A 24,410-nucleotide genomic window follows, 5' to 3' on the forward strand; every position below is an offset into this window, starting at 1 on the left:
TTCCTTTTGTTTTGATATAAATGAAAACACTAGATTTAGTGCATGTTTGGATTGACTTTGGAAGAGCTGAAGTGATTTTGAAGAGTTGAAATTGATTTTAATATGTTTGGGATGCTCGCCATTTTAGATGTGGAGCATGGGAAAAAAAAAATTAACATGCTCGCCATTTCAAAGAGAGAATAAGAAAAAACCTTAAATAATTCATGCTCGCCAACTTAAATTAGGAACACACAGAGTTGTACAGAGAAAGTCTGAGAAAGCCTGCAAGCTTGCAGAGGATGGTTGAAAAAATGTCATGCTCGCCATTTCAAATGAAGAACAAGGGCATTTACAACAATAATTTTCAACTAGGGGCAGATATATCATTTTTTTTGTGATAGGGGCAGGGAAAAAAAAAATCACATATCATCCTCATTTTTGTGTACTAACATGTGGACCTTCCCAACTACTAGAATCGTATTCCACTTTTCTGCATTTCAAATGAAGAACAAGGGCATTTACAACAATAATTTTCAACTAGGGGCAGATATATCATTTTTTTTTGTGATAGGGGCAGGGAAAAAAAAAATCACATATCATCCTCATTTTTGTGTACTAACATGTGGACCTTCCCAACTACTAGAATCGTATTCCACTTTTCTGGTGTTGTTGGATGTGAGATTATTCTTCGGATTCTACTCCCAAAGTTCTGGAATTGGTATATTATCAACCTTTTCCTTTTATTCGTTACTTTGCTATGTTTCTTCAACTGCATCCTTAATAAGTAATATCACTAAGCTCTTCCTTGCTACGCATCCAAATCCGGAACCACACGATCCATCTGCATCTCTGGAGTTAGATTTGTAATTTGCAATGCATATGAAGCCATGTGACTTGGTTTTTCATTGAGTGCATTCCTCTCTGGCTTTGGATCATCTTAATCTCTCATGTTACCTGAGCATAATTGGTCCTCCAGCATAGTAACAAAACAAAAAATAATCTTGATCCTAGTGTAAATATATTATGGAAAAAATAAATGCTACGGATTCTACTTATTTGAATTGAAGCAGATAATTAGTTACTCCCATCAACCACCAACTATCGAAGATTATTTGTGTTATAAATTATTATTCTACCAATTCGGGTTATAATTTTTTTTTCTAACAATCAACGATGCTTTTATATACCATTTGTTTTTTACACTTTCGGTTTCGTAGCATCAGAGGTTGTTGACCTTATACTTAAAAGTTCAAAATGTCATGCGTAACAATGTCATACTCCCTCCGGTCATATTTATAAGAAAAATTTGACTTTTTAGATTCATTGTGTAATTGATGTATCTAGTCTAGAATATAGACCAAATACATTATTTATGCAATGAATCAAAAAAATCAAATGTTTCTTATAAATAGGACCGGAGGGAGTATCTCCTAGGTCCATGAATGTTGTGTTTACGATGATTGATTTTACCATCCAAAAAGGCTTGGCGGCGTAGCTTGTTTGTCCGCTTGACTTCTATTCAAGTGTAAATATTTGTTTATATATATTGAACTATTCACCAAAAAAAGTTAATATTCATGTAAAAAAAAACTACACTAGTTTAACTTTATAAATGTTTAAGAAATAAACTACAGTAATTTAATTTTAATTCTAAAGTTTACTAAAAAAAACTATAATTTTTTTTTAACTTTATAATATATTAAATCAAATTAACTACACCAGTTTAAGAAAAATTGTATTCTAAAAGGTCTGATAAATAAACTTTACCGGTTTGGAACAACAATTGGATCACTAACAATACCTATCTTACTCCACATTTTAATGACAACTCTCCTTTATCCAATTTACTTGTTTCTGATTGCATTCTTCCAGGTGAAAAAAATCTGGAATGTTCCTTTTCTGCAGACAGTTTTTAATCAGAATGTTGTGGATCAAATTATCAATACACCGTTGTTCTCTTCGGTGGAAGAAGATCGTCTTGTTTGGACTAAGGAAACGAATGGTGAGTATTCTGTCTGAAGTGCTTACCGTCTTTGCATGCAAGAATTATTTGATGTTAATCATTTCAAGGTGTAAGGCTCACGGAATTTGCTTTGGAATCTTAGAATACCTCCAAAGGTTAAAAAATTTATTTGGAGAGTTTGTAGAAACTGTCTTCCAACAAGGATGAGGCTCAAAGATAAAGGTGTAAATTGTCCTACTCAATGTGCTTTATGTAATTCAAATGAGGAGGACAGTTACCATCTATTTTTTAATTGTCCTAGCAGTTGTAACATATGGACTATGTTTGATGCATTTCAATCTATGAGTGGGGTTATAAATCAAGGACAAGATAGTGCTGGAATTATTTTCAATATGTTGCAGGTGCTAAATGATAGTGATGCGGCCTTGTTTTGTTGTACTTTGTGGAGCATTTGGAAACAAAGGAACAACAAGGTTTGGAATGAGGTGACTGACGCACAACGTCTCGTTTTTGAGCGTGCAAAGACCTTATTGGATGTCTCAAAGGCAGCCAAGGATTTTCGCCAACCACTTTCTAGTATGCAAAGATCTGTTCAATACCCAAGATGGCAGAAACCTATGGAAGGTAGATTCACATGTAACATTGATGCTTCCTTCAAACAGTTAAACAGGGTGGGAATCGGAATGTGTATCAGGGATGATTTGGGTTCCTTTGTGTTGGCTAAAACTGAATGGATTGGTCCTCTTTGTGATGTTCATGTGGGAGAAGCTCTTGGTTTACTATCTGCTTTAGAATGGGTTCATGATCTTCAACTTGGACCTATTGATTCGAGCTTGACGCGAAAAGAGTTGTTGACAACTTTCTATGTGCACAACATGATGCTGCATAGTTTGGTAGTATTATCCATAGATGTAAAGCTCTTTTCAATTTATTTTATGAAAACTCTTGTGTAGAGTTTATTCGGAGACAAGCAAATGAGGTTGCCCATGAATTAGCTAAGGCGGCTCCATTTATCAGCTAGTTTCGATATATTGGTTAACATACCAGATTATATTGAACACATTTTAAGTAATGAAATGCTATAAGTCTATTTCTTTAAAAAAAAAAATACTAAAATATAACTATGGACTACAAAAAGACATCATGTTATAATTTGCATTGGACCTCCATATGTATTGGTTAGTCCTACTTATATATCTATTGATAGGTTGTTCAGTAGTATAAAAATAAAAACTAATATTTTGAGTCTCTCATATGAAGGAAATTATAAAGTGAATAAACAATGACATATATAGTTTTAAATCGTGTTTAGCTTGTTGAAAATGTACAGCATCGATCCTTTTCTCCTGCATAAATATCACTTATTTGGATATAGCACTTATTTGGCATGCAGCTCTGATCTAGAAGACACAATGAACATTCCATAGTGACAAAAACTAATTAAAAATATCACATGGGTGAGGAAATTACACACTCCAATAGCCAAAATGAGGTTATTGTCTCATTGTGAATGTGTCGCATCCTTATTTGTCATGGGATAAAGGGTCTCTAAGGTCTCTTCCTCCAAAGAATTATTGAAGAATTAAATGATCTAGGTGCTCAAAAGTGATCCGTGAATTTGTATTGCTAATATGTCTTTCTGTAAAGAAGTTAGGATGAGGAAAGTTGACAAAAAAGACATAAAGATGAAGACAATCACACATTTTTTTAGAGAAATGTCACGTGGCCGTGGAGATCATTTTTTTATGTCCAACACCATGATTTAAATAAAATAACACATAAACAAATCCTATAAAAATATTGGTATAATATCTTAAATAATTTCTTATATATCTACAACAATATTGGTATAATATAATCTACAACAATATCTAAAGAGAAAACAAGATTTTTTTTTCCTTCTGAATTTTTTACTATTCCAGACTCCAGTTATACTTTTAACAAATATGTCTTTAAAAATATATACTATGTAGCATAAAATATTTATTATGTTTATATGATTTAGAAACTATAAGAGAAAAATCAGACAAAAAAAAGAAACTATAAGAGAAAAACTATTAGATCAGATGAAGTAGATCAGATGAAAGAGAGTCAGATCGGAAGGTAGAGGAAAATCTAGAACTATAAGATAAACTATTAAAAAAAATTAGAGGTTAATGAGTTGAATCAAAATATGGTTTAAGATCGAACAATACAATGTAATTCGATCCATGTAGTCGACCTCACTTAGTTGGATATAAGACTTTGTTGTTGTTGTTGATCTAGAAACTATATCCCCTATCCCCACTTATTCATCTTAAGTGGTGAAATTTTAGACACTAAACAATTGGATCAAAAGAAGAAAAGTCCCTATATTTAGATAAATAACTTTTTTTTTTGTACGGATAAGCAACTTATTTACATCTTTTATAGCATAAACTCATATCATGATAAACACTTATGTGTAAACTATTTATATCATGATAAACACTTATGTGTAAACTATTTATATATAGCAAAAGATAAAATAAAATTTGTTTTTGTATAAACCGTAAATTATTCATATGCTATCTTAAAGATTTTATGAAAATAAACTAAAAACAACTCATGAGCAATGCCATAAGTATATTCACAAGTTCTGCCGAATAATTTCAAAACAAAATTTATGTTACTAGAAAAAATCAAATATGTTGATCTAAGCAAACCCTAAAGACTTTGTTTGCGAGTTTGGAGGGGAAGGGATGAGAAGACTTTGGAAAATAGGAATGAGCAAGTGGAAGAAATAGACGAAAATGAGAGAGGAGGGCTTTGGTGGTTAACTTTTCTTCATAATACAAAACCCTCGTCTTTTGGGGAACTAAAAAATTGTATTGAAAGAGGATTTTAGGGGTTTTAGAGGGTTTATATGAATTCTTCAAATTTAATCTATGTTGTTATATTATTTTTAAAATTAAAAATATAGTAATCATATGCGTTAATTTATCATTTACTAGAAAACTACTTTTTAAAATTTTTGAAAGATTTCTTCATTTTCCCTCATATTTTCCACCCATAAAAAGTCTTCACTTCCCCTCCAAACTCGCAAACAAAAACAAAGCCTAAGTTGAAAAAAGAGTTATAGTCTACACACCAAATTAATTGTTTATTCAATTTTTAAGTAAATATTTGTATATATTCGAATTTTGTTGATAAAAAATATAGTTGAGAGTTGAGATTCTACTTAAAATAGCCTATCGAATCATGACAACAAAAGAAGTAACACGTTTACAAATGGCTTCTTCTTCAGACTGAAAATTTCACATGCACAAGAAGCCATGAATGAATATGGAATCTGCATTGCTTGTTGTGAATACACGTATAACCTTTTAAAACAAATATAATTTTATTATATTTACTGAAATTAAGATTCAAATTTCTAGATTGATCCGTGAACAAAAAAGCTGCTACTATCTAGAAGTAGAGTAGAACCACTTCTAGACGTGTAGCAAATTTTCTATCATTACTAACATTTGCATTGTTGAGGGTGACGTGGAATCTTGTTAAAGTGACTGATTCTTTCAATTATTTTCTGTTGATTAGTGAAGACAATGTGTCCAAAAGCATATAGTAATTGATTAGCATAACTAGAAACATTTATAAAATGTTTCCAAAATGATTGTAAGCAACAAAATAACAAAACGTTTCTAGTGTTAGTTTATTTATACGATTAAAGCAACCAAGGTATTTCATATTTGGCATATTCCATTTATCAATTATTTGTGTTAGCTTGAAAAGGTTTTTGTATTAATCGAGTTGTCTTGAGGTACTCCTCAAATTATTTAACTGCGTGTTTGGAAAAGTGTAATGTGTACTCTTCCAATTTATATAGTTTAGTTTGAATTAACGTTAAGCTTTTGACAAAAGTTACAGTGACATTGTAATTTTTCTAAAGCTACAAAATACAATTTTTACCAAATGGTGGTGATTCACTATAACTTTGTTTATAATATATATTGTCAATAATATATATTGTCAATTCTTTTTGTTTTGTGTACTGTGGGTGGAAATGTTGACGCACATGAGATGTAAATGGGGTGGACGAGGTGTCTAAATATCATTGTCCTTATTTTTCATGAACAAAACTCATATTAGAATTTACTTATGGGAACCCATTTGGGGTTGGCCTAGTGGTTGGTTTGGGATCTTAGAGTTTGCTCCTCCAAAGGTCTCAGGTTCGATTCCCTCTGGTGACAATTTTGGTGGGCTAACTCCATACGGAGCTTGCTCTGGCTTTAAACGGGGTCCTCGCAAGTGGGAGGTGGGATTGATCCCCTCAGATTAGTCGGTTATTGAATCGGATACCGAGTTTTCAAACAAAAAAAAATTACTTATGGGCAAACAAATCATTTTTTTTTTGTGGTGGTCGGGATATTTTTTTTTTGTGGTGGTCGGGATCATTTTTTTTTTTTTGTTGTGGTCGGGGTTTGAACCCTGGACCTTGCATATTTTATGCACTGTTCATACCAACTGAGCTAATCTTGAACCAATTGACTTGGTGTTGGATAAAATTTAGCTAAACCAAATTCCTGTCAATAATTTAATGTAGAGCTTTCTCTCAAAAAAAAAATTAATGCAGAAACTTAATGCAATTTATCTAACAAGACGAAGGTATATACTTAATTACTCTGTTCTAAATGAAATATAAGAAAAAAAATAACGCATGTTTTTGAAAATAAAACAGAATAAAATTTAACAATTTATCTACTATTTATAATATAATAATATCTCTAAAATATTTCTCATTTTTTAAGGGTAAATTACATTTTTGGTCCCTTGAGTTATTTTTAAGTTTTGTTTTGATTCTTTAAATATGTTTCATTTTATTTTGATTCTTTAAGTTACAAATGCTATACATTTTAATCTCTTAAGTTATGTTGGACACTTTGGTCCCTTTTACAAATATTAAGATGTTTTGGTCCTTGTTAGAAAGATCTAAAGTGCCTAAAGTCTGTAACTATATTTTTTTTTTTTGTAAGTTATGTGACAAAAAAAAAGCAAAAAAAATAACTTCAAGGGACAAAATTATCCAAGGTTTTTAACTTAAGGGAAAATGAAACCCAAAAGAATTTAATGGAGCAAAGTGAAACCTAAAATCAACTTAAGAGACCAAAAAAATATAATTTGATGTTTTTCAACTTTGTATATTTTCAATATCCATATTCATTAATCATAAAGGGTGTTAGTTTTTAATTCAAGTTAGTTGATATAATAAAGTCGTTAAAACAATTTGCTAAGTTTGTTAGCTACTTTTGTGCAAGTTAGTAAGTTTTGAATGATTACTTGTATAGAAAGTAATGTACATAGATTGTATATAAATATGATGTAAACTCAGTTTCATAGCTAATGAGAACCGTAAGTTTACGATCATAAAGAACATTCTCTTCTCTCTCAATTCTCAATTCTCTCTCTCAAACACAAATAAACTTACATTGCAAGTTATCATTGTTGCACTATCAAAGGGTAACTTAGGCGATAGACTTAAATTTTTATTGCAATTGCTTAGATTAAACGTGAACAACCACAATTTTTTTAATATGCATAATTTGATCAATTTTGCTTATAATTAATTTTGGAGTTGGTATCTTGGAGAGAAGAGTTAAAGGAGTGAATTCTCTTGTCTTATACTTTCTTTTTTTGAGGGGGTGTCTTATACTTGTTGTCTGTCTATAATTAATTGTGTGGGCCATATTTTGGTGCACAATTGGCCAAGTCCAATAAGCATGACATAATTTATCACCTTATTGGTCACAAACATTTTCTCAAATTAATAATGGAGAAGAAGCAACCCTAATAATAATCTTTGTGTGCATTAGTTCACGAGGCAAATTAAAATGTTCACGAGACAGACACAAGCACAAAAAGACGGTTGGTAAGGACGTACCGTACTCCTTATTTTCTTTGAATTAGACAATATTTTATTTTTATAGTCAGCGCATAATAAGGAGGTCGCAAACTAGAACGAGTTGGAATTAAATAAAGGTGTAAAAGATAATAAGATTTAGCATTAGGAAGTAACATGCATATGTGGGTTTTTCATGCATGTCCTCAGGTACAGGAAAACATGTCTCCAATTTGTATGTTTGCATGGTCAAGTTGTGCATATAATAAGATGTCAATTCATGATCGTATTGTTTCTTCCAAAAATAATAATAGGAGTAGTTTATTTCTTGTGAAGTTTTCTAAAATGGTAATCAATGAAAAGAGAGGAAAATCAATCTTGTAATAATTATATATATATATATGGGTCTTGCTACAAGCCACCCTTTGGTGGTGTCTTTTAGCAAGTCACACCTCAAGGTGTGATTTTCACTTTTTAGTTATAACTTTGCTAAAAGACACCTTCATAAAAGTAAGTTGGTGTCTTTTCGCAAATGCTCATAGAGTAACTTGCTAAAAGACACCTTCACAAAAGGTGTCTTGTAGCAAAACCCTATATATATATATATATGGGTTTGTTAACTTGCACCCACCTAAAAACACTAAGGTGCAAGTTAACAAGCTGCACCTACTAGTTATTTACCAAAACACCCATGTTTTTCTATTATAAACAAATATTATTTATGCTATTTACAAAAATGTCCTTTTAATTAAAATAAAGTTTAATATAGACAAAAGGGTGTTTTAGTAAAGTACAAGTAGGTGCAGCTTGTTAACTTGCACCTTGTAACAGCCCGATTTTCGCTAGTTTTATTTTATTATTTATTTATGTGTGTTATATGTGCTCATGTGTGATTATTTGCCTCTGTGTGTATTTTTGGTTGGGAATTGTAGGATTCGGTGTTAGAAGGGTATTTTAGTCATTTTGGACTTAGGGGCATTTTGGTCATTTTGAGAGTAGGGTTAATTTTGTAATTTTGGTTGAGGATTATTTTTAGTGCTTAGTGAGAGTTATTATTTCACCAAGTTACTAGACAGGGGTTGTAGTAATTATTTTATTTACCGTTAAGTGACCGTTAGTGTTATGTTTTACCGGTAAGTGAGTAGTAACTGTTGAGGCAAAATCCCTAAATTAATTTTAAAGATAATAAACCAATATGATTAAAGAATTAATGGACTTTGATTATTTCCTTGGTATTTAACTTGTGCTCTTGAGTGTTTTACTAAGACAGGAACAAAGTTTAAATCATACCAAGAATCAAGAAATCAAAGGACATTTGAATTCAAGATCTAACACTGAGATCAGAAAGTTAGATCAGAATGTTGCTCAGAGATCAGAATGTTCGCACAAGAGATCAGAAGGTTGCTTCTATACAAGCCCAGAATCTCAAGAACATGGATCAAGGTCATGCAAGGCACATGTGACATAAATAAATGTCAAAAGAAGTACTTCTGCATGGATCAATCAAGCAATAAAGGCATATACAAGGATTATGTCAAAAAGGATACTTTATGTTCATTTAAGACTATGAACATTAAAGTCCTAGGAATATTCCACAAGAGAATATCATCCTAGATGTTAATAACACTGCTCTTCATGGTGTCTCACTATTAGGATTTGATTACATCAAATGGTAGTCTTACAAATCATCCTAAGTGAAACAAATGGAACATTCTGATGGTCAGAATGTTCAGCTCATCACAGACTTACTTTATGAACAGTACAGTAGGTGAAAAGCAAAAGCCAAAGCAAAGCAAATCTGTCTTGCTCAATCAGAGATAGACACGTATGAGAGTTGGTACAGAACAAGGACCACACAATCTCTCAAAGCCTGTGTATGAAGATGCAGAATCCCACTATATCCTCCTGCACCAAGTTCCAAGGCAGATCTGGCAACTGAACTTTCTGAAGTATGAAGAAAAGTCCATACTTTGGATATTGCCCAGAAATTCATATGAAAAGCATATGACACGCCCAGAACTTCATATGTTCATTCATATATGATGAACCCAGATGAAGAACATGATGAACCCAGATGAAGATCATCATGAACGCAACAACATTCTGAAGTTCATCAGAGATCAGAATGTTTGCCCAGAATTTCAAGTAAAGGCTTGTGGGACCCAGGACACATGGCATAACACCATTGGACACCCCACAACGGCTATATGAGCCCAAGGACTCTATAAATACAGTTCAAAGGCTCAGCATTACTTGCACCTTGCCAAAGCATTCAAATAAACAACTTGAAGATTGTTTAAAAGCTCTTGCAACAGAAATTGATCAATCACTAAGGCTTTCATTTACTTAGTGCAAATCAATACTCTTTGTTATCTCTTGCAAAGATAACTTCTCTTCCCCCTCCTCTGTTTGATTCTCAAACATTCAAACTCCACACAAATTGCAAAGCATACAAGAAAACAACTTGATTTTGTTTGAAGCTTTTGCAAACTGAAATTGATCAATGACTAAGGCTTTCATTACTTAGTGAAAATCAATACTCTCTGTTATCTCCAAGATAACTTCTTCTTCTTTCTTCTTCTGTTTGTTTCTCAAACATTCAAACTCCAAACATCTTGTAAAGTCTCATCTAGCTTTAGGGGTACTAAAGTGTTAGTTTGAGTTGAAGGTGCAAAGTCTAAGTGGGTAACTTAGCAAGAAGAAAAGGAAGTCTCATCTAGCTTTAAAGGTGTTAAAGTGTTAGTTTGAGCTGAAGGTGCAAAGTCTAAGTGGGTAACTTAGCAAGAAGAAAAGGAAGTCTCATCTAGCTTTAAAGGTGCTAAAGTGTTAGTTTGAGCTGAAGGTGCAAAGTCTAAGTGGGTAACTTAGCAAAAAGAAAAGAAAGTCTCATCTAGCTTTAGAGGTGCTAAAGTGTTGTTTTGAGCAAAGGTTGTAAAAGTCTAAGTGGTTAACTTAGCAAGAAGGTGCAAGCCTGCTGAGGCTTAGAGAATACAGTTGATGTAATTGTTCAGGTGAACAAAAGTTGTAAGGTGCAGGACTTGAGAGGTTATCTCAAGCATCATAGTGGAAACTCTCACAAGATTGTGAGGAGTGGACTAGCCCACATTGGGTGAACCACTATAATTCTCTGTGTGTTCTTTCCTTCTTCTCTATACTCTTTAATTACAGTATACACAACACACACTTGCACATTTACTTTATTAAATAGTTTTTTATGAACTTCAGAACGTTCTGAAGTCAGAAGGTTAACTTAACTATTCCAAGTAAACAACTTGAGAATTAATTTAAGTTGCAGGTTAATTTTTAAAAGGGTCACAATTCAAACCCCCCCTTTCTTGTGACTATTTTATCTACTTCAATTTGCATCAGAGCCTGGTTCTAAGGGTTTGAACACTTAAACAAGTGTTAGAGAAAAGATCCAGAAAGAAGTAATGTCAAAATCTGCAAACCAAAGAAGAAAATGCAAAGATGGCAACCAGAGATGATTTTAGAAGTCAACACATGAGTAAAAGACAACACATAAAGTGAAGAGGTAAGAAATTCTAATCCTTATCTTTTATATAAAGTGTTTAACAAATATCTCATATGACTTATGCATTTTATCTTAAAAGTATGAACCTTTAAAATAATAACTTTTCTTGTATAAAGAAAGAAAATGTGAAACCACGAATCTTGAATGATATATCTTAAAACCATTCAAAAATTGTAGCACTTTCATTTTACTATATTTGAGAAACATAAGATTCTCGATAAGCAAAAATTGTAAGATTTATAAAAGTCTGAATTTTTGAAACAAAATGTTATTTTGAAAAGGGAAGTAATATTTTGAAAAAGGACATAACCAACCTTCTAAAGTCTGTTAAACCTTTTCAAAAATGTTGGTTTAGGATTCATAACCTATCACAAACAAAAAGTGAGAAGGTAATTGAAAAATGTTCACTTTGGAAAAGAATTCAAATTCTGAACCTGTATGTTTCTCTTTAAAAAGAAACTTGAGAAAAATCCTCATTTCAAAGAGACATTTTTATCCTAAATTAGATTGGTCTCAAAAGGTTGAGATTGGTAAAACATGATGTTCTTATTACAACAAATCTGATTATCTTAAATCAGAATGTGGTCATAAGAAAGAATCTCTCAAAAAGAGAAACACTAACCTTCAAGGACCCAAAGTAATATGGGTACCAAAAGCCTTGTAAATCTGTGATGCAGGAATATTTGCTTCCAAGATGATATGTGGAGAAAATGTTCAATCACTAGAAGATAAGCAAATGGAATGTGCAACTGTTTTTTGATCTCAACACAGAAGATCTAAAACTCAGACTTCAACACTGATGTGTTTCAAGATGCTTGGAAAATCAGTCCAGATTGTTTAAGAAACATCTGAAATGGAAGATCAGAATGTTCAGGTGTCTGCAGATCAGAATGTTCAAGAAAATGCTCCTGATGCTGAAGCTACTCAATCCAAAAAAAAAATGAAAGCTTCAAAGTTCATCCCTCTGTTTTCAAGCAAAACATTCCTGAAGAAACCTTCCAAGAAGTTGCAGACATTGCTAAGGAAGATGTTCAGAAAGTTGATGAAGCTCAGAATGTTGAAGAACTTCAAAAGGAAATTGATGTTGCTGAGAATGAAAGTCAGCAAGCTGAAGCAATACCTCAAATATTGAGATTGCAGCCAATAAGGTTTAGGAAGCTGATGCAACTACTGAAACATGAATTCAGAAAAGTTGATGCAACTACTAAAAGATGGAACTCAGAAGGTTGATGAAGTTCCTGCATAACAACTTCAGAAGGTTAATGAAATTGAAGAAGCTTCAAAAAAAATACCTCAGAAAGCTAACAAAGCTGGAAGTTTTTATTGGAGAAGGATCCTTTAAATCTTCTACTGCTGAAACAATTTCAAAATCTGAAGTGATGTTACAGACATCATGAGTGAACTCCAGATTGATGAACAAGAAATTGTTCTAGAATCTGATATGGGAAATGATCATGTGTCATTAAAGGATCAAGACATGCATGATGTTGCTAAAGCTCTAGCCACACACATGCTTAGTGAAAACACTACCAAATGAATCTGATGAGGATGAGCTAGCTGGAAATCAAGCTGGTTTTGATCTGAATATAGAGGAATTCAGCTCAAACTTCAATGCAAGTGTCTTTGAGGATTCTCAGATTGAAAATGATGGAACAATTCCTTCAACTCAAGTTCAGAATGTTCAAGAAAACATTCTTCATGAACAAAGCATACCATTTGTTGATCATATGTCTGCAGATCCAGAAACATCTGGATATGTTAAAAGACACTCAGATCAGAAAGATGAAAAGACTAAGAAGAAGAGAAAGCTACTGGTGATTGAGCTACTTCAGAAGGTTATGCTTATTGATACTTGGACCTCTCCATTTAGATGAGAAAGTATTTCAAAGAAAGAGAAACATACTCTCTTCATTGAATCTCAAAGTGAGGGATATCATCGCATAAGGTACACATTTATTTGCACTAATAAATATGATGATTGAATGCATCAAATTCTGTCATGTCTAATATGTGCATATATCAAATGTTTAAACTTTAATGCAATAATTGTTTCACACTTTGTTCATACTCCTTTCATGATGGTATGATACTCATTTGCAACTACACAAGTCATAATTGATGATTAAAATCATTACATGATGTCTTATGCTTAAATGTGTTACATCAATTTATACTTATCTTTTCACATTTGAAATAAATGATTCTGATACATTTCTATCTGAGTTATTAACATGAGTTGCAAACTAAATCATCATTAGTGTTAAATAATTGATAGGAAGTTTTATGTTTGATCATAAATGTTGAATCAAGATTGTTCATTGATTTGAAACATAAAAAATGTCTTAATTTGTCAAACTTCAGAATAATCTGAAATGTGAAGATATTCACTTGATTTTGATATGGTTTATGAAAATACCATTCTTCAAACATAATCTCAAATGAATCTTATGTTTGAATTGATCATTAGAAGATTTTTTTGATCTTCATTTTTGATGTTGTGTGTGAGCTTGTTATAATCTTCAAAAAAAACTGCTCTAAGGTCTGCATAGTTTGCTCTTAAACTTATATTGGCCCTGCTTTAAGCATAAAAGTTTGTTTTAAGCACTGTTGAATAATTATCTTACTTTAATTGCATAAATTGAAGATAAAGATAAAATTGTAAACATCAATATGTGCTAGATTTCAAACATGTGCAAAAGAATCTCATTTAACTGCAGTTAAAAGGATTTTTAGATATCTAGTAGGTACTACTGATCTTGGCCTTTGGTATAGAAAAGGTTCTAGTTTTGATTTTGTAGCCTATTATGATGCTGATGTTGCTGGAGACAAAGTTGAGAGGAAGAGTACAAGTGGCTGCTGTCAATTCTTGGGACAAGCATTGATTGGATGGTCTTGCAGAAAGCAAAACACCATTGCACTCTCCAAACTGAAGCTGAGTATGTATCTGCAGCTAGCTGTTGCTCTCAAATTTTGTGGGTAAGAAATCAGTTGGAAAATTACTCACTAAGGTACACAAGTGTTCCTATTTTTTGTGAAAATACAATTGCAATTAATCTTTCTAAGAATCCTATTCAGCATTCTAGGTCTAAACATATTGAAATAAAGCATCATTTCATTAGAGACCATGTTCAGAAAAAGAATATTGCATTGAGCTTTGTTGATTCTGAAAATCAACTAGCTGACATTTTCACAAAACCCCTTGTTGAGGATAGATTCAATTTTCTTAAAGAAAAATTGTAAATCATGAAAAATCCCAATAAAGATTGATTACAGATCACTAAGGGCCTTAAACTAAACCCCTTGATGTCATCTGATGCAAATCAGATAGATCTATCTCAATCAGAACATTTATCAGAATGTTCCTGAGCTCAGAATGTTCCTGAGTTCAGAATGTTCATCAGGTCAAAATGTTCATATGATCAGAATGTTCGTTCTAACATTCATATGATCAGAACATTCACTAGTATGTGCATCTGAGTTCATCTGTTCAGGATGTCCATAAAACTCAGTTATGTTCAGACCTTGATTTCTGGGTCAACAATCTCATGCATGAGATTTTATGTTGACTTTCTCCAGAAATTCTTCCATAATCTTAAGCATTAAATGCTTGATTATGAAGCAGTTGTGTTTAACCATTAACCTCCATGTAATGGATAAACTGTCAACTCACCCAATCACTTTTCACCTTCTCAAACGACTACTTTTCCTTTTCTCTCTCCTGTCCGTTCACTTTTTGCAGTTTCCTCCTTTCCAATGCAAACTGCTATCATTTCCCCTATCTCTTTTTTTCCCCTCTGCACGTTGTGGTCTACATAATCAGTAACCACTTCTGATTAATTCACAGCCATCTCAATCCAAACTCATTTCTTCTCATTCTTAAAAATTCAGAAAACCCTCTGTTTCTCTCTCTTACGAAGAACATGGCAAGAACCAAAACCACTTCAAAATTTTCTGATGATGAAATCCATCAAGTGGAACACTCTCAATCACCACCACCAAACGTCGCTGCTGGTCAATCCTCTGATCAACAACCATTGAATGATACCCATATTCATACTGTTCTTCCAGATGTGATCATTCCTGCTTTTGATCCACCCAAATATTCAAAATCAAAATCTTCTAAGAAACCCATCACCATACCTAGACCCATTCCTACCAGAAGGTCAACTAGGATGAAGAAATCTTCAAAGGAACCAAAGGTCTCTCATGTGAATCTAGTCTCTGATGAAGAGAAGAAGACAGATTCAAGTGATGATGAAAAGGAAGAAGACTCTGAAGAGAATCCAGAAGAAGAAATGGAAGTCCCTGAAGAGAAAGATGAAGAAAAAGTGGAAGAGGACTCTGAACAAACTCTCTCTGAGATAGTGAAATCTATGAGAGTATACTCAAAGAGAGGTAAGAAAGTTGCCACTCCCTCTCCATCTAAAGAAAGTTCATCTTCTCAGAAAGATGATGATGAGGAAGAGTCTGAAGAAAAGACTCAAGAAGAAGAAGAGAAAATCCCTTCTAAGAAGCATGGCAAAGGAAAAGACATTGCCAGAGTTGCTGCGGTTATGAAGGCTCAGAGAGCAGAAAAGATTGCTCTCAGACCCATGAGCAAGGCAAAGTACTTTGACCTTGAAAGCTTGAAAACTAAAGCATGGAACTTGAAAGAGTTTACAGAACCTCAAGGATGGACAAAGTTTGTAACTCTTCAAGAGCACACTTATGAAGGACTGGTCAGAGAGTTCTACGCCAACCTGTCAGTCAAGGAGAAGAAGAATATCACTGAGATGTTTCTCATCACCTATGTCAAAGGTGTGAAGATTGAGGTAACCCAAGATTTTCTCTCTCAAGTCTTGAACATTCCAAATGAAGGTAAAAGAATGTTTTCTAGCTTTTGGTTTAATGAGGCTAGAGTTAACCGTAACCAACTCATTGTTGAGTACACCAAAGAAAACAAAACCTTTAATTCCACTAATCTAGAGGATACCCCCAAGATTCTTCATAACATGATTAGACACACCTTGATGCCTAGATGTGGCTCTTTTGATGTAGTTTCTGACATAGATTTGTGCATCATTTACCATCTCATGACCAAAACCAAGCTAAACCTATGTTTTCTCATCATCCAACATATGATTGATTCCTGTTTAGCCATAAAACAAACTGTTGCTGGTCTGCCCTATGGGATGCACTTGACTCCCTTGTTTTAAAAGGCAAAAGTGCCTCTTGAAGGAGAAGAATGCTAGTTGGACTTCATGAAGTTCTCATCCAAGACCTTAGGACAACTACACATTACTACATCCAACATGCCATCCTCAACAACTTCTGGAATTTCTGGGTCTGTTAAGAAACCTTCTAATCAGAATGTTCAGAAAACCAGGAAGAAGAGAAAGATAGAGGAGATTAGGGATAAATCTCCAGAGAATGTAGAAGCCAATCCTCCTCTTGCTAATGAGTTCTTTGCTCAAGTTTCTGAACAAGCAAGAGAACTCATTGAAGAAAGCACTCAGCAATATGAAGCTATGTTGGCTCAAAGAGCTCTTGAGGAAGCTGAGAATGTTAAGAAAGCTATTGAGGCTCATAAAGGTATACCTCAAGCTGCTGATAGAAACTCTGTTGATCTAGATCACAGAGTTGAAGAAAATACTGAGAAGGAAACTCAGAATGTAGATGAAGATACTCAGGAAGTGGCTGAGATCTTAGCTTCAAACATGTCAATTGAGGGAGATGTTCAAGTTGAACAAATGGAGTTCTCAACTGGGTTTGACCTTAACATTAAAGATGTCAATACTGACTTCAACAATGAAGTATTTCAAGATGGTCAGGAATCAACTGTGGCTCAGGAAGTTGTAATTCCTAAAGCTCAGAATGTTGAAGTCTCTGCAGCTCAGAAGGTTAAAGCTTCTGCTCCTGAACCAGGAGTTCAAAATGTGCAAGTTGCTGAACCCGTTTAAGTTTATGAAAACTGTCCTTTTGTGGAAGTTGCTCCAACTGCTGAAGAAGCACAAACAATTGATCAGAATGCTCAAGGTGCTGAGCTGAATCAACTCTTTGCTGATCAACACATTGATCAAAATGCTTCTAATGAGCCTGCTATGTCAGCAGATCCAATGCCTTTGGCCTCTGGATCTTTACCATCTGAAGAAGTTCAACGTATGGCTCAGACAGCTCAGAATGTTAACCTCTCTTCTTCTACTATGGGGGTATGTTACTGGTGCAAGCAACTTTTTGGTCTCTCATCTTTCCACTCCAAACACTAGTCCCTCATACACTCCACCACCACCACCAATGAAAACAACCACCACAAGCAAGCTTCCCAACATGGCTGCTCTCTTTGACTCTCTCAATACCTTTGTATCTGCCAACAGAGAGAAAGCTGAAGCTTTTGATGCTGCTCCACCTACTGCACCTGCCAAGCCTTCAAGGGCTGAGAAGCTGGTCTCTAGGGCACTCAGGGTCTCCAACAAGACACACAAAATTGTCTGTGCTTTGGCTGATTGGACTACCAATGTCCATGCTCCTGGATTGGCTATCCCTGGTCCAATCTTTGCTGACCAATCCATCTTTGATGAAGAACCATCCTCTGATTCTGGGGATTCTACTCCCTGAATCTTTCTGTGTTGTCCTCCCTATCCTTTTTGCAGATGACTAAAGGGGGAGAAGCTTTAGGATTTAAGTCTTAACTTTTTCTTAGTTTTAGGCCCGAAGTAGGTCTAGTGATCACTAGTTATTGGAGTTTAGAAACTTCACTTTTTGCTTGATCACATGCTTTGAATTTCTTTTTTTGTTTTTGAACCATATAATTCATGTAACTGTACTTCATGCCTGACATTAATGAATGATATTGAATTTGGTTCAAATCTGCATAATTTTTATTTTATGCAATGTATTATGAAATTGAGGGGGAGCTTTTTAAAGTTCTTAAAAAACTCTGCATAATGGATTATAAAAATGAGGGGGAGCATTAAAATAAATGTTTAAGCTCTGCTATTCTTCATATATATAATCAAAATCCTTAATCCTAAATCATAGGTTTATCATCTTCAAAAAGGGGGAGATTGTTGAGGCAAAATCCCTAAATTAATTTTAAAGATAATAAACCAATATGATTAAAGAATTAATGGACTTTGATTATTTCCTTGGTATTTAACTTGTGCTCTTGAGTGTTTTACTAAGACAGGAACAAGGTTTAAATCATACCAAGAATCAAGAAATCAAAGGACATTTGAATTCAAGATCTAACACTGAGATCAGAAAGTTAGATCAGAATGTTGCTCAGAGATCAGAATGTTCGCACAAGAGATCAGAAGGTTGCTTCTATACAAGCCCAGAATCTCAAGAACATGGATCAAGGTCATGCAAGGCACATGTGACATAAATAAATGTCAAAAGAAGTACTTCTGCATGGATCAATCAAGCAATAAAGGCATATACAAGGATTATGTCAAAAAGGATACTTTATGTTCATTTAAGACTATGAACATTAAAGTCCTAGGAATATTCCACAAGAGAATATCATCCTAGATGTTAATAACACTGCTCTTCATGGTGTCTCACTATTAGGATTTGATTACATCAAATGGTAGTCTTACAAATCATCCTAAGTGAAACAAATGGAACATTCTGATGGTCAGAATGTTCAGCTCATCACAGACTTACTTTATGAACAGTACAGTAGGTGAAAAGCAAAAGCCAAAGCAAAGCAAATCTGTCTTGCTCAATCAGAGATAGACACGTATGAGAGTTGGTACAGAACAAGGACCACACAATCTCTCAAAGCCTGTGTATGAAGATGCAGAATCCCACTATATCCTCCTGCACCAAGTTCTAAGGCAGATCTGGCAACTGAACTTTCTGAAGTATGAAGAAAAGTCCATACTTTGGATATTGCCCAGAAATTCATATGAAAAGCATATGACACGCCCAGAACTTCATATGTTCATTCATATATGATGAACCCAGATGAAGAACATGATGAACCCAGATGAAGATCATCATGAACGCAACAACATTCTGAAGTTCATCAGAGATCAGAATGTTTGCCCAGAATTTCAAGTAAAGGCTTGTGGGACCCAGGACACATGGCATAACACCATTGGACACCCCACAACGGCTATATGAGCCCAAGGACTCTATAAATACAGTTCAAAGGCTCAGCATTACTTGCACCTTGCCAAAGCATTCAAATAAACAACTTGAAGATTGTTTAAAAGCTCTTGCAACAGAAATTGATCAATCACTAAGGCTTTCATTTACTTAGTGCAAATCAATACTCTTTGTTATCTCTTGCAAAGATAACTTCTCTTCCCCCTCCTCTGTTTGATTCTCAAACATTCAAACTCCACACAAATTGCAAAGCATACAAGAAAACAACTTGATTTTGTTTGAAGCTTTTGCAAACTGAAATTGATCAATGACTAAGGCTTTCATTACTTAGTGAAAATCAATACTCTCTGTTATCTCCAAGATAACTTCTTCTTCTTTCTTCTTCTGTTTGTTTCTCAAACATTCAAACTCCAAACATCTTGTAAAGTCTCATCTAGCTTTAGGGGTACTAAAGTGTTAGTTTGAGTTGAAGGTGCAAAGTCTAAGTGGGTAACTTAGCAAGAAGAAAAGGAAGTCTCATCTAGCTTTAAAGGTGTTAAAGTGTTAGTTTGAGCTGAAGGTGCAAAGTCTAAGTGGGTAACTTAGCAAGAAGAAAAGGAAGTCTCATCTAGCTTTAAAGGTGCTAAAGTGTTAGTTTGAGCTGAAGGTGCAAAGTCTAAGTGGGTAACTTAGCAAAAAGAAAAGAAAGTCTCATCTAGCTTTAGAGGTGCTAAAGTGTTGTTTTGAGCAAAGGTTGTAAAAGTCTAAGTGGTTAACTTAGCAAGAAGGTGCAAGCCTGCTGAGGCTTAGAGAATACAGTTGATGTAATTGTTCAGGTGAACAAAAGTTGTAAGGTGCAGGACTTGAGAGGTTATCTCAAGCATCATAGTGGAAACTCTCACAAGATTGTGAGGAGTGGACTAGCCCACATTGGGTGAACCACTATAATTCTCTGTGTGTTCTTTCCTTCTTCTCTATACTCTTTAATTACAGTATACACAACACACACTTGCACATTTACTTTATTAAATAGTTTTTTATGAACTTCAGAACGTTCTGAAGTCAGAATGTTAACTTAACTATTCCAAGTAAACAACTTGAGAATTAATTTAAGTTGCAGGTTAATTTTTAAAAGGGTCACAATTCAAATCCCCCCTTTCTTGTGACTATTTTATCTACTTCAGTAACATTTTGGGGTTAGAATAGAAATGGGTTAGGCCCATTAAGGTTTGTGAGATAAGCCCAACTAAGTGGAGTATATATAAACTAATGTTAGTGGAGAGATAGGGTTACAACATTTTCATTTCATTTTTCCTTTTGAGAAGAGAAGAGATAGAGGCTAGAGAGAAGAACAAGAACAAGGGCTAGAGCTAGAAGAGAGGATTCATCATCTAGGAGCTAAATTGAAGTTTGGGTTAGAGAATCTTGGTGTTAGAGGTAAGAGGGTTAGATTTCAACCATAATTCATATCTTTTTCTCTTTAACCATTTTTGTAAAATTGATGAATTGAATCTAATTGTGGTAAATTCGTGCATAATTGTTGTTGTTATGTTTGAGAACATGATTTATATGATAATTGCATGTTAGTATGTGAATTAACATGGTTAAATGCATAGTTGTTGGTGCTTTGTGTTCTTGAGCAAGTTTGATGAGAATTGATGTTGTGGTGTTGAATTATGCATGAATTGGTGTTCATTAGTTGTGATTATTGATTTGGAACATGTTGTTGTTGAATTGGTGCTTTGGGTATCAAGATTGATGAATTGATGAAGAGATTTTGTATTACTGTTGAAAGTTGAAGAAGTGATGATAATTTGGTGAATTTTGTTATGTTGATGATTTAATTCCAAAACTTGTATGTGTTTAAGTGTATTGAACCTATTTTGACCTATAAACACTTTCTAGAACTTGTTTTGGTGAATTGGGGGATTGAAAATTGGATTTTGGGATGAAAATGGATTAGAACCCGTAACTGAGTTTTGGGAATTTGGTGTAGGACGCTTAAGCATCCCACCAGCGTCCCAGAAGCGTGCCAAAAGCGTGTTGTTCCAGAAGTTACTGGAACTAGGACGCTTAAGCATGCGGAGGACGCTTAAGCGTCCTAGCCCCAGTTCAGCAACTTTTGATTTTTGTTTTCGAGCACTTGGGGACCAATCCGATACTTCTAAAATGTTTCTTTGGACTTAATTAACCTCTGTTTATACCTTTAATCCTACTGGAACATGATTTGAATTGGTTTGGACTTGAATTTATGAAAATCGTCTAACTTTTATAAAAACGGTCCAAACATTGATTTTTCCGAAAACTCATTTTTCTCCGGAGTTTGAGGTGGGATTAGAGTTGTATAATGTGTATATGATTTCTAAAAATGGTTACGATTGGTTCCATCAAGTTTGAGCTTGTTTTGCTTTGAAAATGAGAATTTTGTGAAAAGTGAAAAAGTGAGACGAACCTTGAGTTTTTCGTGAATCCGTTGTATTTGGCCGATGAAATGCTTATGTAACCTCTACTGCATATATATGAGACTTGTGAGAGTACATGGCATAGACAATTGAGCTTGTTTACTTGGTTTTGACTTAAATGCTAAAATACTTGTAATATTTTGACTTTGAAAGACGAACTTGATTAAAGATGATTTTTGAGAGCCTATTGCTTATCAACCTTTTATGAATAGATTAATATGTCTATGAAATGGTGTATGAATGGTTGTTGAGTGATGAACATGATGTTTGTGATCATATGTTGTAGTTGTTCCTTATTTTGGATTGTAAAGAATTATGTGGAAATGTGGCAACTATATGTTGATTTATGTGGAGATGATTGATGATGTATATGTGTGTGACAACTATATGTTGTTTGTATTGTGAATGTTGTTGGTGATTGTATATATGTTATGTGGTGGTGAATTGTTGATGATTGCATATATACAAATATTGGTGATGTTGAGGTGAATTGTTTGTGTGAACATATGCATTGTAGTTGAGTCATATGTTCATGCATACATGACTGATGGTGGTGGATTTTATATCCAATCGAGGTGATTACGATGTTTTTGTTGCATTGAAGGTGACGACCTTGAGGTGTTTGGTACCACATGCATCTAGATGAGTCTAGAGCCATTGCATAAACTGTTGGTGAATTGAATTGCATTGAGATGTGTTTGGTGATTGATTTGCTAATTGTAATTGTGGATTGAATTGTTAATTGTTCATTGTTGATTGACAAGGTGAAGTTGTGATATGTGTATGATACACTTGTTGAAATGAACTTGGAATGATGGTAATGAATGATATGAATGTTGTAGATACTTGTGAGTATGTGTATAATGTATTAATCATCATGCTTGAATATATCTTTCATTCCAATGTTCTCACTATTTCTTTTTGGATTATGATGATGTAATGCTAACCCTCAGTGGTTTACCACCTACCTTTCTGTATGGACGGGTAGATGGAGTGCAGGATGCTTAGTTGTTTGCTTGATGATGCCGAGGAGTGGAGTTCCTCTTTATATGCAAGTGTCTAGATTAGGGCTCTGATCTAGGGTAGTTCTTGCATGTTGGTTTTTATTTTTGGACTATGTATTTTGGAGTTGAGTTGGTACTTGTTATTTGAGATTTGGAGAATGCATTTGTATCATGTTGAGATTTGAAGATGTTTAAGAATTATATGTATGTTCCGCTGCTATGTTATGTAAACATGATCTTTATGCATGTATCAATTGTGGTTTATTCGAAGACGTAACATCTATTTCTAGAATATGTTTGTATATTCGCGCGTTTTACCGCTTATTAGAAATAGGGTGTTACACACCTTAGTGTTTTTAGGTAGGTGCAAGTTAACAGCCCTATATATATATATATATATATATATATATATATATATATATAGTTGTTGAAAATTATACATTATTGCATCTCACTTTAGTGTATTTTTGTTATGCAGTAATACAAATTGATTTTGAGTAAATTAATTCTTTGATTAATTCTGTTTAAAAGTAAGTTGTAGGTAAAATTATTTGTGTTTGAATACTTTTATATAAAAGTGAGGTGAACTATTAATTTGAGCATCGAAATTCATTCTGAAATTAAAAGCTATAAAGCTTAAAAACGTTTATGAAGGCAAAAGTAATTTTCTTCAAAAACAACACCCAAAAATTTTTCTTTTTACAAACTTACCCGTGAGCAATTTTACTTTGTCACACTTATTCCACTAGTCCCTTGAGGCTAAAGGATCTTCTCGGTCATTGTAAATTTAATAACAAAATGTTAACACAATTTAAATGCATTTACAAAGACACAAAACATGACACTCAGATTAATATGTCAACTTTGATAATAATTTGTGATAATGAAATTATTGAATTTAACTACATTTGTCGATGTCGATTTAAAGTCCGACACCAAACATCACACAACCTTCAATTTGAAATATTGATGTTACATAGATTTAATTAATACTTACGTATCACATGATTTTGCATATAAAAAATGGAAATATGAAGTGCAATATGACAAAAAGTGTTTGACCCAATGTTTAAGATGAGATAGTTATTATGGCAAAATGTCAATTTTGAAGGGACTTAGAGAGATGCTACCTCCGTCTCTAAATATATGAGCAATTTGTCAAAATCATGAAAATTAAGAAAATTGGTAGTAGATTTAAATTTGTATATAATTACTATTGTTTTAACTGTTGTGAATTCGTTAAAAAATCACACCAATAAAATGGGTGACAGTTATAAACACAAGCAAAAGTAGAAAACAACAAGAGAAAGAAAGAGAGAACACACGAAATTTGTTTACCTAGTTCGGTCCAATACTGACCTAGTATGGGGGAGAGAACAACTCTTCATTCCACTATAACGATGAGTAACTTTACAAAAGAGATATCAAAGGGTTACAAGAATTAGCCTTCAAACCTAATTCTACCCAAAGTCTCAATCTCTTCCCGTGACCAAGAGACTCGACTCAATCCTAACAGTGTTTTGTTCAAGGTGAACTAAAACAA

General features: G+C 33.7%; 1 protein-coding gene and 1 pseudogene across 1 annotated transcript; both read left to right on the forward strand.

Annotated features, from left to right (window-relative positions):
* The first annotated feature begins 2,145 nt into the window (after positions 1 to 2,145).
* LOC146921048 (uncharacterized) lies at positions 2,146 to 14,598 on the forward strand (annotated as a pseudogene).
* Positions 14,599 to 15,251: 653 nt separating this feature from the next.
* LOC146921049 (uncharacterized) lies at positions 15,252 to 16,526 on the forward strand. The gene has a single exon (XM_085711236.1). The coding sequence runs from the start codon at positions 15,252 to 15,254 to the stop codon at positions 16,524 to 16,526; it is 1,275 nt and encodes a 424-aa protein (XP_085567362.1).
* The last annotated feature ends 7,884 nt before the right edge of the window (positions 16,527 to 24,410 follow it).

The sequence above is a fragment of the Medicago sativa genome, chromosome 5, assembly GCF_051527215.1.
Source record: "Medicago sativa cultivar Bolivia chromosome 5, Bolivia_mono, whole genome shotgun sequence".
In the NCBI taxonomy this organism is placed as follows: Eukaryota; Viridiplantae; Streptophyta; class Magnoliopsida; order Fabales; family Fabaceae; genus Medicago; species Medicago sativa.